Source organism: Henckelia pumila, chromosome 2 (genome assembly GCF_033568475.1).
Source record: "Henckelia pumila isolate YLH828 chromosome 2, ASM3356847v2, whole genome shotgun sequence".
Taxonomy (NCBI): Eukaryota; Viridiplantae; Streptophyta; class Magnoliopsida; order Lamiales; family Gesneriaceae; genus Henckelia; species Henckelia pumila.
The window spans coordinates 92,867,620-92,883,400 of NC_133121.1; the positions used below are offsets into that span (position 1 = coordinate 92,867,620).

The 15,781-nt window shown below is 33.9% G+C and overlaps 1 protein-coding gene across 1 annotated transcript; it reads right to left on the bottom strand.

Annotated features, from left to right (window-relative positions):
* Positions 1–4,376: 4,376 nt before the first annotated feature.
* Positions 4,377–6,813, bottom strand: LOC140881555 (ras-related protein RABB1c-like). Its single transcript, XM_073286958.1, has 6 exons — positions 6,597–6,813; positions 5,943–6,082; positions 5,654–5,736; positions 5,377–5,581; positions 5,209–5,277; positions 4,377–4,702 (listed from the first exon to the last, which is right to left on the bottom strand). The coding sequence occupies exons 1-6, from the start codon at positions 6,640–6,642 to the stop codon at positions 4,610–4,612; spliced, it is 636 nt and encodes a 211-aa protein (XP_073143059.1). The 5' UTR covers positions 6,643–6,813; the 3' UTR covers positions 4,377–4,609.
* Positions 6,814–15,781: the final 8,968 nt, after the last annotated feature.

Consider the following 15,781-nt stretch of genomic DNA (forward strand, 5'->3'; position numbering starts at 1 on the left):
ACACTGATGATGACACCAAAATCTATCCATCAGATGTGACATCAAAGATAAATTAACCTTAAAACAAACCAAATTTAGAAACTTTATTTTCATGAGCCTTTTAGCTCTACAAAAGAAACAATATTATTTTTCGATTAACTCGGTTTCTTTTGTTGTTTCTTTTGAAGTGCTATATCTGCAGCTTATTTTATCCTTAATCATTTATCTTTATACCTCATTGAAAGTGAAGTTGTCAAGAACGTACAAAATTCACCCTTTCATTCTTGACAAACCTCATTTTCAATATTCTTAAGGTGATTCTTAACTGTAGTTATATCTCTTCGACATATTGCCCTAATGATTCCTAAATGACTACCTTAATGATCATCAAACATGCAATTTAATTTCTCATACATTTCTATCTCTATCCTTTCAAAAGAGGTACTCTAGTTCATAAAGGTATACTTGAATCAATCTTTATTGCATTGTCTTTGATAATTATTTCAAAAAACTATCAAGATGTTAACTTTTTTCATAACTGGAAGTAACGATAATCTTTGAAAGTCAGAATAAAGTTGATGCAGACAGTAAAACTAGCAAAAATATTCAAATAATAACTGAACAGAAAATTATCAATAAATTAAATATGCTCACAAAAATGCCCCAAATAAGTAGTATTAAATTCAAATAAAGGCAATTCCCGTCTCAAGATACCGGGCACTCCATTAATATTTCATCTTTGGACAAAATATTAACTTGTAAATGATATCTTGGTGTAGTAATCAAATACTGATCATAAGAACATATCAAATAATAAACCTTCCTTTGGGCCGATTTATTATTATATGTAAAACCAAATAATAATCACATATTTATTACCACAACTGCACATGTAATTCTGTTAAATAATAACCTTCCTTTGGGCCGATTAATTATTTACATAAGTTACATGTACAAAACGTTTTATAATTCAAAACAAATTAATTTCCACAATAGAGGTCACTTTGGCGACATATTGCTTCAATCAATTTATTTTAAAATATATATACCTTAACTATTCCTTTATTCAAATTTAATATCAAATAAAATTGACCCTTTTCTTAAAAAATAAATTTTAAGTATTTTGGTCAAATTCAATTATTTAACCATTGATCGTAAGATCAATGCCGACTGGTGGGCAAATCAGGCAATTTACTGGTCATGGGTGATCTTTTCGGGTTGAATTCCCGTATATTCAAAAATTAACTGACCCATGTATATTGACCCGATAAACTTAATCCATATAAAATAATCAATTAATTCAAATAATGCAAACCTCATAAGGGATACCGAAAATTGATAGTAAATAACATGTCAAATAATAATCTTCCTTTGGGCCGATTATTATTCACATGAAAACCGAATAATTATCACAATTTTGCCCTTATATAAACACATTTGTAATCATATTAAATATTAATCTTTCTTTGGGCCGATTAATACTCATAAAATTACATATACAAAACTTTTTATATTTCAAAATAAATTGATTTTAATCAACTCATTTTAAAATATATAAAATAACTTTATCATTATTTGAATAATTGAAAATTTAAACCTTTAAACCCAAAATAAAGATATTGGGTTTATAACCAAATTAAACTTTATCCAAAAATATGTGATGGGTTAAAAAAAATTTACCAAAAATATGAATATTTTCGTTTCCTTAATTTTAAATTTTTTTTTTTTTTGAATTTTCGAAAAATCGAAAATTGCCCAAAATAAAACAAACCCTAACCCATCTCCACGCCGCCACCGCCGCCGCCCATTCCCGGCCAAATTCCAACCGGAAACTGGTAGAGCACAAGGCGGCGACCACGACTGCATCTTCGCCGGTCCTAATCGTAGCTTGATCGGCCGGAATTCGCTCTGAAATTTCGAAGCTCGCGACATTGACTGTCGAATCTTTGGCTTCGAAATCCGGCGATTATGCGACGGAAACCGGAGAATTAATGGTTCTAAGTGAGGCGCCTGTATGTATCCTACAAAATGCCTCATTCCCCGCCACCCGAAACTGGCCGTAGGTTGGCCGTTTTCAGGCGTTTTCCGGCGGCCCTGAAACCCTAATCGGGAATTCAAAATTTTCCTTTTTTTTTTTTAAATCCGAAAAAAAAAATATATACTGGAATGGAAAAATTCGAATTTCATCAAAATAATAATATTCTGTTTTCGATTAAACCAAATCGAATATAAAACCGTATCTCAATGATTTAAACATGAGTGGCTCTGATACCACTTGTTAGGGAAAAATTCTCACATAAATTTAAACCCAGAATCATCATTCTAAATCATTAAGATTAAATACTGTAAACTGAAGCGGAAGCGTACCTTAATTCTTAACAATTGATACCGATGTAGACCTACATGGTTTGGCCTTCCAGATCAACACGATTTGCCTTGAGAGTTCCTTCAGTTCTCTCACGCTCTCTATCTATCGATGAGAATAGAATAGAATGACTGTGTCGATTAGACGTCGTGTGATATGAGGACCATAATCTTATATTTATATTTTGGGATTCTATTTAAGCCCATCAATCAAATAGAAAAGCTCACTAGTATCTACACATTAAAGGTCACACCCTATTAGATACATTAAAGCCCAAATAAATCGAAACATTATTTAGATCACTTTTTATGGGCTAACTTTATTTGACAGTCCACAACACATAATTATTTACATATAAGTCCAACGTTGGATTTATGATCCAACAAAATAAACTATAAAGATTAATTTATATATATTTTCTATTTATTTCAAGAAATTATTTTTAAACATATATTTTACTAAAATTTTGATATGTGACATTCTATTTTAGAATAACAATTTTGATTCTTTAAAAAAAATAATTTAGTTTGATAATGATATTTTTTATTTAGTATATTGTCATTAATTTTAAAGATAATTTAACGAGAAAATTTTTTTTACACTAAAATATTTTATTTATTTTATGATAAAATTGACTAATAATAATATCTATATATATATATATATATATATATATATATATATATATATATATATATGTATACATCAAGTGGATGGGAATGAGAAATCACAATTAAAAATAACGGGGATCGAGGACATGGAGACGTGTTTTGTATTCGGGGTCGTGGATGAGGAATGGTGAGCGGATCTCCACACCAACATGATATGTAACATAGAAGAATCACCTTGTATAATTCTCTCAATCCCCACTCCAACTTCTCAATCCCTACTCCAACTATGGTGGTGTCATGGTGGTTGTAGTAACTCGAGTTCTATTTTATATGTTAGCAAATGACATATAATTTTAAAAGTTATAAAACATGATTAAATAGTTAATATTTGGTGAAAATAAGTGGAAAATCAAATCTGAAACATCCGAAAATGATAGGAAGAGTCCAAGGGTCTCGGACATTTCGGAAGCAACCAAACCTGTTCAAAATTTTTCGTTAGTCAAAGCTAATTTCAACCTAACTATATATTCACATTAGAAACATAAATCCTTTCGGTAGTATGTACTCTTAAAAGCATATGGGTTTTTTTGGGATTAATCTATTATATTCAGAGAGTATTTTTTTCTCTTATTTTAATATCATTAGATTATATGAGTCTCTCACATTTTTATGAAAATTAACATATGTGTTTATAATATAAAGGTTAATTTCTGATCACTTTAAAGGGGAAGAATTACTTTAGATGTAGCATAACATAATCCATTTGTTGGGGGAAATGCGATGGCATGCTATTTAGGTAATATATTTGTGTTCAACTAATGATCGACATTTATCTATACGTATACTTTGATTTTTGAGTAGACCTCATATCTATTATTAAATATTACCCTTACATACAACTTTTGTGTACTTTTAGGATACTATTCAAAAGATATCTTGAAATTTATAAAATTCAACGTTAGAAATTGTTCATTGTTCCAACATTATAAAACCGTTATCATCTCACCGTAAGACAATCAAATTTTCATTGAACACGAGGTACAAAACAAGATTTTTTTCCCACTAGTGTCGGTTTAGAAATTATATTCCTTAAAAATCCTTTTTGAAGTTAAATTGAAAATTGCAATATGTATTTGGTTAAAATTTTGATTAAAATAAATTTTTTAATTCCATATATCTCGACACTATCGTTTGTTGAGTTATTTAAAATTCCAATAAGAAATACATATTTTAAAACATAGTTCTAACTTAATATTGATTAGGATACAATAAAAAGATATTTTCGGTTAAGTAGTATTAAAATACCTCCTCAAATCGAAACCGTTCCTCAAACATTTGAATCAATAGTCTATGTTTTACAATCCACAGATCAAACAATTAACATGAACAAATAGACAGTTCAAAGCCCATTCACAAATGTGTACTTCAATCAATTTATTTATTTACTTTCACAAAATGTAATTGATCTGACGACTTTAAGAAGATGTAAAAGAAACAACTTGGAGTGGTAAAGACTAATACACTTGAAAAGGGAAAAAAAACATAGACCGCTTTCAATCTCTCTGTTTTTTAGGTATATATTTGGTTAGCGAACAATAATAACTTATATGTAGGCTTGATGCTTCCCACGAGAGCAAGTAGTTGAGATCGATTTTCAGCTACAGCAACCACCTCCTTGAGAAGTAGCACCATCTCTTCCTGCAGAAGGTCCGGATACACCTCCGTATCCAACTTTGATTCCATTTGACTATCCAAGAAAGGCATAATAAGCATGGCCATCCAGTAAAGTTGGTTAACATGAACAAATAAGTTTGTTGATTGGTCCTTGTCTAGCTTTTCACAATGCAATTCAAACATCTTAATTTACAAAATACAATATCTCAAAACATCCAACATGAGTAGGTCAGCTTTTCAGAATTATCATCAACCAGACCATATATATGTGTAGCACTGACTATGCATCCTATCGAAGTATATAAATAGTTGACATCTCTTGTCTCTACCCTAGTTGTGTATCATTTATTGCCCTTTCCTCATCTCTTATCTTTGCTTTAGTCACGGAACAGTGGATATACTTAAGAGGGAAAGTTTCCAGTTAGTGTGTTTCATGCATTTTCAAACATTCAACAAAATTTATCATATCTTACACCAGTAACAGATAAATTTATTTTGTACACACAGTAAATTCACTAATAGAGAGAACGTCTTATGAAAACTCCAAATTATGATCTCAAGAATCAAATCATATCTCACCTCATTGGATACATCAAAAGCTCCATCCTGAATCTTCCTGTAGATTGTTGAGGCGGTCTTTATAAATGCCTAAAAAAAGAAACCAATAATAAAAGATTTGATACAAAATGTGGATGCAATGAAACCTGAGTACCAGCAAGGGGTATTTATATTGGAAAAATCTGTCACCTCTTCAACATTCTGAGCGGTCTTTGCAGATGCCTCCATGAAAATCAAGCCATGCTCCTTTGCAAATTGTTCCCCTTCTTCTGTGCTTACTGCTCTTCTGTGAGCCAGATCGCACTTGTTTCCAATCAGCATTATGCTCATGTTCGCATTCGCATGCTGCCTTGCATCCTCCAACCAACTGGCAAGGTGGTTGAAAGTCTCCCTCCTGAAGAATTAAATATCAGATTGTCTAATAGGAACTTAAATTCCAAATACATAAAGTCATTGGAATCTCTACCTGGTGATGTCATAAACAAGCAATGCCCCAGCAGCACCTCTGTAGTAAGACCTTGTAATGGACCTGAATGACTCTTGACCAGCCTGATATTTTACACATGATTAATAAAGATCATATGTATCCAGTGAGTAAAGAAAAAAATTGTCAGATGATACTTAGACAGTATATTCGGCTTAATCCAAATCTGACATTGTCAACAGCTATAGGGCAAACGAAGGCTTGTTCTAGAATTACAGATCGTAAAGCCATAACTCATACAAGATAAAGTCACAAGAACATTAAGACAAACCGTGTCCCAAATCTGCAACTTGATGGGCTTGTTGTCAATTGTGATCATTCTGGCCCCGAATTCAACACCAATGGTTAAATCGTGCACTGGCTGAAATCGCTTGTCAGTGAACTGCAGAAGTAGGCAGGATTTCCCAACACCTGTAAATTAATAAAATCAATTGCCTCTATTGTCAAAAACCCAACGATGCTGTCTAAAGCCATTATTTTCTTCCAAGTTCTGACGGCAGATTATGACTCTCTCGTGAAATGTGCACTTCTACGGACAATAGATCCAACCATAGTCATGGGGCCAAATCACGTAAACTTCATTGCGAGCGAGTATTGGATTAAAAAAAATTCTAAAATCATACTAAACTTCTTATCTCAGACATCAAAACAAAATGAACTTCCCATAACTTTTTGTGCAAGAAAAGAAAAATCCTATAAAACATTATGACAATGTAATGATCGATAACGTAAAATGTTAAATTGACGAAAAAACTTAATAACATGTCACAGATCATATCTCAATTCAACAAATTAAGAAACAAAAAAACAAAACAAAGAACGAAAACGGTACAGACAATGCCAGATAAATAGATTTTGAAACATGGATATTTAACCACCAAATCATTAAGAATCAGCAAAAGCTTTGAGAAAAATAAGAGTTTACCGGTATCTCCGATGATAATGTACTTGAAGAGATAAGCGTACGACATAGTTTCTCCGAATCAAACTGGAAAATCCCTGCAGAAACAATCGAAGATCGATTAAGTGAATGGATCTTCGATTTTCAGGAAGAATTGCAGCAAATTAATTTGTGAATATCAGAGAGGAAAGCGCTTCATTGATCGAATACGACGACTGTTGACAAAAAATGAAGGAAACACTTTCCGCCGTTCTCTTTTCTTTCTTTGTTTTCCTTTTTTATTTTTGTAAATAATAATAATAATAATAATAATAATAATAAAAATAAAAATTGTTTTGGTACATAAACTATTTTTGACGTATGATATATGAATTATTGATAAAATATCAAATTTGTACATTACTTATTGAATATAATTTAATTAGTATATGATCAAGTTCAAATGTCAAATTTGCACTTTTACTTAAATTGTTTTTAAGTTCAATGTTGTTATTAAATTCAACTAGATACATATCTTTTTTATTAAATTACTTTATCAATTAAAATTATAAAAATAAATTCATACTTACTAATTACTATACTATAAAAAAAGAAATTGCATATTGTTGGAAAATTTAGTTTTGGTATTTACAAAGTCTAAAAGAAAGCCAAACTAATTGAGCAACTAAAAAACGCTAAACTGATATTCGGAACTAAACTACGTCATCATCAACGACCGCACTCAACTGGCTAAGGGATGCAGTTTACCTAGCTAAAATGAATCCATCAGTTTACCATTGCCAAACTTATTGCATCAGTCTACCCACAACAGTTTACTATCTTGCCATTTCTGGATAAGATCATCTGTACTCTGACAACTCTGCAGAAGGTAGTGCCGCGATACTATGGGAATGTCGGTTCCAGAATTCATTGATGATAGTGACAAATCCAACGAAAATAATTTAAATCCTATCTGAAGGAAAATTTGAATTTATGATCGTTGGCAATCCAAAGGGTATAAATAGAGATCTTGATCAATCTCAGGATTCACTGATATTCTAAAAAATCTGCCATTCTTGCGAGAATACTAAAAGCTTCATACGCTCAAGATTTGATCAAGGAAATCGAAGCACAAACGCTGAAGTGTTATTCTGATCATTTTAGGATCATTTTTGTGCTAAGAATTTCGAGTTGTATTCATTATATTTTCTTATCAGTCTAGGACTGAAACTGAAGTGTTGTACTAGGAGTTCTTATTTAGGCAGTGTCTAAGTCCTAAACTGGATCGAGGTTTTTCAAATTGCTTGTAAAATTCAAAGTCTTCTAGTGAAATCCTTTCGAAGAGGAAGAAGGAGTGACGTAGGAGTGTTTGAAATCTCCGAACATCCATAAAAAATTGCTTGTACTATTTCAGTTTACTCACCTTCACCACACACCCTAAACTGATATTCACTCAGTATTTTAAATCTGCAGTTTGACATATTTCCGCATATATTTTGTTTGTCAAACTACATCTGACTAGGGATGTAAATGAGCTGAACAGTTCGCGAGTTGTTCGGGGCTCGGCTCGTCAAAACCTCATTCGAGCTCGTTTAATGAGGCTCGTTAAGGCAAACGAACCAAGCTCGAGCTTTACAATATTCGGCTCGTTAGCTCATAAACATGCTCGTGAACAGGCTCGTTAACAAGCTCGTAAGTCATCTCTTAGACGAAAAAATAATATTATTGATATTTAATTTATAAATTTACACTTTACTTATGAAAAATATTGAAAAATCTATAAAAATTAATTTATTAGAATAAAATTACAAATTTTAATAATAATATTATATTTTTTTCAAATATATAATTTAATTTTTAATTAATTTAATAAATATTTAAATTTATATTTTAAATATATTAAGCTCGTTTAGGCTCGATAAAAGCTCGAATAAACTCGTGAGCCATGAATATATTCGTTAAATAAGCTCGGGCTCGGCTCGGTTATAAATGAACCGAGCTTGAACATTCAAAAGCTCGGCTCGGCTCGTTTACATCCCTACATCTGACATTAAGATAAGTCTCGAACTCAATCACTAAACCGATCGAGTTCAATATTTTCTACTAAACTGCTTGAAAGTATATTCACCCCCCCCCCCCCCCCCTCTAGACTTTCAAGCGATCCTAACAAGTGGTATCAGAGAGGTTCTTATCTTATTCTTAAACATTGTACCAAAATGACTTCATTTAACAAAATTTCTATGTTCTCAAAAGAAGACTTTGATGAATGGAAGATTCGTATGCAAGCACATCTATCAGCACTAGATGATGACATGTGATTTGTCATCACTGATGGACCTCTTGCAATCACCAAGATCAACAATGTTATAGCTCTTTCTGGAGGCGGTCCACAGTACATTGAGAAACCAAGAATTGAATGGACTGTTGAAGACAAAAAGAAGGCAAATCTTGACAATGTGGCTAAAGATATCTTGTATAAAACTCTTGACAAGAATACTTTTAGCAAAATCAAGACATGCAAAATCGGGAAAGTAATTTGGGAGAAATTGATTCAACTATGTGAAGGAAATTAACAGACCAAAGAAAACAAACTATGTGTTGCTACTAAAAAATTTGACAACATCAGGATGAAACCTGGTGAATCAATGACATAATTTGATGAGAGAGTAAGTAGCATTTTTATTGAGCTTAATGGATTGGGAAAGACATATCCCAACAGGGAAGTCATTCTCAAAGTTATTCAAGGCCTTCCCAAAGAATGGGATGTGAAGACAATGGCTATGAGAGAATCGAAGGACTTCAAAAAACTTGAGCTGCACGATCTAATTGCAGATTTGAAGGCCTATGAATTTGAGTTGCAAACTCGAGAGGAAGATCAGTCTACCTCTCAACTGACCAAGGCCTTGACGGCAGTGAATATAGAGTCACCAGCTCAATCAGAAAAATCAGCAGAACAACTGAGCAGTGATGCCATGTTCTTATTTGTGAAGAAGTTCGGCAAGTTCATCAGAAGAAACCAGGAAGGGTCCTACAGAAGAAACTTCTAAAAGAAAGATGCAGACGAAGAACCAATAAGTTGCTTCAACTGTGGGAAAACAGGACACTTTATAGCTGAATATCCCAAACCGAAGAACTTTGACAAAAGGAGAAGTTCAAGGGATGACAGACACACTTCGAGACAGAAACATGAAGCACTGGTTGCAAAGTATAGCAAAGCCAAGTGGGCAGAAACAGATAGTGATTCAGAGGGATCCGACTATTCCTCTAGTTCCAGTGATGATGAAGAAGAGGTCAAGTGTCTTATGGCAAATGATCGTGAGCTTCCATCCACTAGTGAACATGTATTTGATTTCAGCTCTGAGGAATTTACCAGAGAAGAACTGATCAAAGCACTTCATGATATGGCAAATGAGTATCATCAATTGTCCTTAGCATTCGATGAAATCAGAGCCAAGAAAAAGGAAATGCAAGATGCTTCAACTGAACCCACTTGGGATCAATCAGTTGAGATAAATTGTCTTGAAACAGATATTGTTGTGCTCCAAACTGAGAATGAACAACTCAAGATCAACATCATGAATCTTACAACAGAAAAACAAAGCATGGATGAATTAGTAAGATCATGGAATAAATCTTCGAGTTTGAGTTTTGTCATTCAAGGATCTTTGTCTTGAAACAGAGATTGCTGTGCTCCAAACTGAGAATGAACAACTCAAGATCAACATCATGAATATTACAACAGAAAAACAAAGCATGGATGAATTAGTAAGATCATGGAATAAATATTCGAGTTTGTTGACAGAAATGCATGAATTACAAAGACCCTTGAATGACAAAACTGGTCTAGGGTTTGGTAAAACAACTGACATTGGTGAAGCAAGTACTCAACCCAAACTGAATATGTGCAAAGGTAAGTTTATAAACTTTGTACGAGCAGTTAGGGTAAATGAAGATGATAAACCCATCCTTATGACTTGGCAGTAAATAGAGCAGATGAACAGAAAAAGATTTGGTATTGGTTTCAATCCTCAGGAAACTAAAGTTGAAGTTGCTAAAAGTCCTGAACGGACTAACACACATCAACCTAATCCTATAAGAGGAACCCAAGTTCATTATCATAATCAACTTCCAGTTCAGAAGCGATATCGGCAGTTAAAGGATATAGGAAAGGGCAAACAACACATGGTCTCACAAGCACATCGCACTCCACCATCTAAAGCATCTAACTTAGTACGCACCTATAGGAACTCAGAAACTGGTAAACTGGTTAAAGTATTTCAGGTTTGGGTTCCTAAAGGATTAATCCCTTGTGGACCCAAATAGATGTGGGTACCAAAAGTTATTCAACCTTGTGAATGCAGGTAACATGTACCAAAGAAAATATTGATGAATCATGGTACTTAGACAGTGGATGTTCAAGACACATGACTGGAAATGATAAACTACTGTCTGAACTCATTAAATGTCATGGTCCAACTATCACTTTTGGTGACAACTCACAGGGTAAGACCGTGGGTAAGGGTAAGATTATCCACGACAACATAATCATTCAAGATGTTTTATTAGTTGAGACTTTGAAATATAACTTAATCATCATTAGTCAAATGTGTGACTATGGGCACTCTCTTGAATTTCAAAAGCTAACTTGCATTGTTAAAGATGCCTCTGGTAACATTATTTTGACAGGAAAAAGATGTGGAAACACATATAAATTATGCTGGAACATTCAGTCTAGCAAACAAGTTTGCCTCGTAGCTTCCAACTCTAAGCGCAACTGGATTTGGCACAAGCGACTGAATTACCTTAACTTCAAGTCAATTTCCAGTCTGAGTAAGCTCGAGCTAGTAACAGGCCTACCTAAAATTGATTTTTCCAAAGACAAAGTTTGCTCAGCTTGTCAATTTGGGAAGCAAGTTAGGTCATCTTTTAAAAACAAGGGTTATAACTCATCTTCCCGATGCTTGGAACTATTGCACATGGACTTATTTGGTCAAATTCCAGTAACAAGTTTAGGGGGAATGAGGTATACTCTTGTCATCATTAATGACTATTCACGTTTTACCTGGGTCATTTTCTTAAAATCAAAAGATCAAACTGCTTCTCAACTAATCAAGATTTTTAAAAGACTTTTTAACGAAAAATCAAGTAAGATTGACAAAATCAGAAGTGACAGGGGAACTGAATTTGTCAATCAAACTTTATCTTCATTTTTAGAGCATTATGGAATCAAACATGAATTCTCAGCAGCTAGAACACCACAACAAAATGGTGTTGCAGAAAGGATAAATCGTACTCTTAAAGAAGCTGCGAGAACCATGTTAGCCGATTTCCAAAGTCTCTCAAAGGTTTTGGGCAGAGGCTGTGAACATTGCTTGCTACACTTAGAACAGATCAATGATATGCAGGAAATTTTTGAAAACCCCATATGCGATCTGGAATGGCAGACAACCTAATGTATCATACTTCAAGATTTTTGGGAGTAAATTCTACATCCACAACAATGGTAAAAGTCATCTGTCTGCATTTGATGCAAAGTCAGATGAGGGTATATTTCTTGGATACTCTTCAATTAGCAAAGCTTACAGGGTTTTCAACAAAATAACTCTGAATGTTGAAGAATCAGTTCATGTTATATTTGATGAAGATTTAACTACTGACATTACACCTAATGCTCATCAAATATCAGATCTATTTCAGGAAATACAGTTGGACAATGATAGTGAGGATGAAAGTGAAGATGACTTTTCACCACCTATCAGAACATTTCAATCTCCTGAACCTGAACTAGTGGACCCAACAGTTAAAGATCATAACATTGATCAACCAGTTGATATCCACCAAACTCACACAGTTTAGAATAATGAAGAGCAGCATCATGAGACTCAAGAACATCACTCACACATTGAAGGAACAGAGCCTAACCAAGACAACTTGACTGATCAAGACTTAGGGGCACATATGAACAATGAGAATCAACCTAATGTTAAACTTAAATGGTCCAAGAATCATCCACTCAGTTCGGTGATAGGTAATCATGTAGCACAACTAAGGACTCGAGGGAAAATGATTAAAGAATTTCTTCATGCATCCTTTATATCCCAAGAAGAGCCAAAGAAAATTGAGGATGCACTAGCTGACAGCTGTTGGATAGAGGCTGTGCAAGAAGAGTTAAATCAGTTCACTAGAAAATCAGTCTGGGATCTTGTGCCAAGAACTTCACACCATTCAGTCATTGGCACTCGTTGGGTCTTCAGAATTAAACTCAATGAATAAGGAACTATAGTTAGAAATAAAGCAAGGCTAGTAGCTCAAGGTTACAGGTAAGAAGAAGAAATTGATTATGATGAAACTTATGCACCAGTAGCTAGACTGGAATCCATAAGAATATTTCTTGCATATGCATCCTTCAAAGACTTCAAAGTATATCAAATGGATGTCTAAAGTGCATTCCTAAATGGAAAACTTCAAGAAGAAGTATTTGTTGAACAACCACCGGGTCACAAATCATCAATTTCCAGACCATGTATACCATTTAAACAAAGCTCTCTATGGACTGAAACATGATCCTAGAGCTTGGTATGACACTCTAACCAAATTTCTTCTTGAACACGAATTTACAATAGGCACAGTTGATAAGACTTTGTTTAAATTCACAAAAGGTGATCACACACTTCTTGTTCAAATATATGTTGATGATATTATTTTTGGGTCAACTAACCCCAAACTGTGTGCAAGATTTTCTAAGCTAATGCAGGAAAAGTTTGAAATGAGCATGATGGGTGAACTGAATTTTTTTCTTGGATTGCAAGTTCGCAAAATGGAGAATGAGATATTTATAAGTCAAACTAAGTATACCAAGGAACTAATCAAAAAATTTGGCATGAAAAACTGCACAGTTGCAACAACTCCCATGGGTACATCAATTAAGCTTGACAAAGATGAAGGAAAAATACCAGTTGATGCAACAATGTATCGAGATCTAATAGGGTCATTGCTTTATTTAACATCCAGTAGACCTGACATTGTTTTTGCAGTTTTTCTATGTGCTAGATTTCAGTCTAATTCAAAGCAGTCTCACTTCATAGCTGTCAAAAGGATACTAAAGTATCTTAAATGAACTCAGAATATTGGTCTGTGGTATGGTAAGCATAATTTCTTCAATCTAGTTGGATACTCAGATGCTGACTATGTTGGATGTAAACTGGATAGAAAAAGTACAAGTGGATCATGTCAATTCCTCGGGGATAGACTGATCTCATGGTTTAGCAAGAAACAAACATTCATTGCAACGTATACAACTGAAGCTGAGTACCTAGCTGCAGGTAGTTGCTGGATTCAACAACGGTTGAGGGATTATGGAATTGAAGAACATGAATAACCTATATTTTGTGATAACACCAGTACCATTTCAATCACTTACAATCCTATTCTTCATTCAAGAACAAAGCATATCGAAGTCAGACATCATTTTATCCGTGATCATGCACTCAAGAAGGACATTAGACTGGAGCACATTTCAACGGAGCAACAAACTGTTGACATCTTCACCAGACCTCTCCCAGAGTCTAAGTTTTCTTACTTTCAAAATATTTTAGGGCTCATTGAACTGACTTAAATTTACATCGATCAGTTTATGCTTTGCAAATTTCTTAACAGTTTAGATTGACCTAAACTGAATCTTTTAAATCAGTAAACGGATTTCTTATTTCATTCGAGAGATTTTCATTGTGTATATCTTCGTTTATTTTTAATCTGCTTAAATTCAGTCTACGCATATTTTAAGGGGGAATATTGATTTTTCTTTTGCAGTTTATCTCTTAGGCATATTACAGATATCAGAATAACACAATATAAAACAAAATAACATATTTTATTAATAAACACCATTTACAATGTCTATTTCACTTTCCACAGCTATCTTCCAGAGGAGCAGATGCTCCTCCAGGGGGCCATCCTCTACCTCCTCCAAGACATGGAGAAGGGTCTGTTGGAACACGTTTTCAGATCAGTCAGATCTGATACCCGGAGCAGCGGAAGTTTAAAAATTTTTCTTTTCTAATATGGAACGATTCCATATCATGGGTATCAAATCCTTACGATTAAAATAAACAAGTAATATAATAATAACAATTATAATTTTATCTCTTCAAGCTATGGCTTGATTAATGGACTCCAACAGATTAAATCTGCTCTTGTTGTAAATCCCAGGAACTGATGACTCGCACGATCAACTCCTGAATTAGGTCCACGAACAGAAAACAGAAATTCTCTGATTGATTGCACTAGAAATCAATCAGATTTTTATCAAAGAGATTTACAGATTTGATCTGTCAATTCAAAATGTAATTTTTCAGAAAAATCACAGACCGAATTCTCTCAAAAATGGAGAAGGAATTCAAAAATTCCAACTTAGAATAATATGAGATTTTCGAAAATTCCAACTTGGAATGAATTGTGTTTTTCGAAATCCCCTACATCTACTATATATAATTTATGTACTGGATTAATTATATGTCTAATAGGACACTAACTCCTTAGGGCCCATTAGTCATAATTTAAGCCCAACAAGCCAAGCCTGTTATTATAGAAAGTAATATAAAATTCATCGTGACTCCGATTGATAAACTGATTTCACCAATGTGCTCAGAAACCATTTCTGCATCTTTTAAAGTCAAGATAATTTTTCTGAATCCGAATTCAGTAATTTCCAAAAATGCCCATCCCTATGTCATTTTAGGAAATTTCACTCCCTTTTTCTTAAGAAGTCCAACTTCTCTTTCGCTAAATTTAACTCTTTAAATTTAACTATCTCAACGGGGATTAGTAATCCATTACTTGTGTAACCCTCAATGGTTCAGGGAAACAGCTAGCCGTGGGCTCAAACCTCCTTGTGACTCGGAACAACAATTTCCGACTTACTCATCGAATCATGGTAAGAGCGCCTAGCAACATCGCTCCATGATTCCCTAGGTATCACTGATAGTGCCTGCAAGAACCAGTAGGTTTTGGTTAGCGTACAGTAGGTCCCTTCATCCATATATCCCGATCGAATCAACAACCATTGGTACATCGAGAGTCGTTCGAGATTCGATAACTATGCAATACATCTTGAAGATCAAATAGTGACATCGCATGTGCTACTAGGAAACCAAGTAACCTAAAGCACATCATGTACTCTGGCCAGAGATTTGTCACTCTAATAGCTCCTCAGATCGCATAGGATATCCACA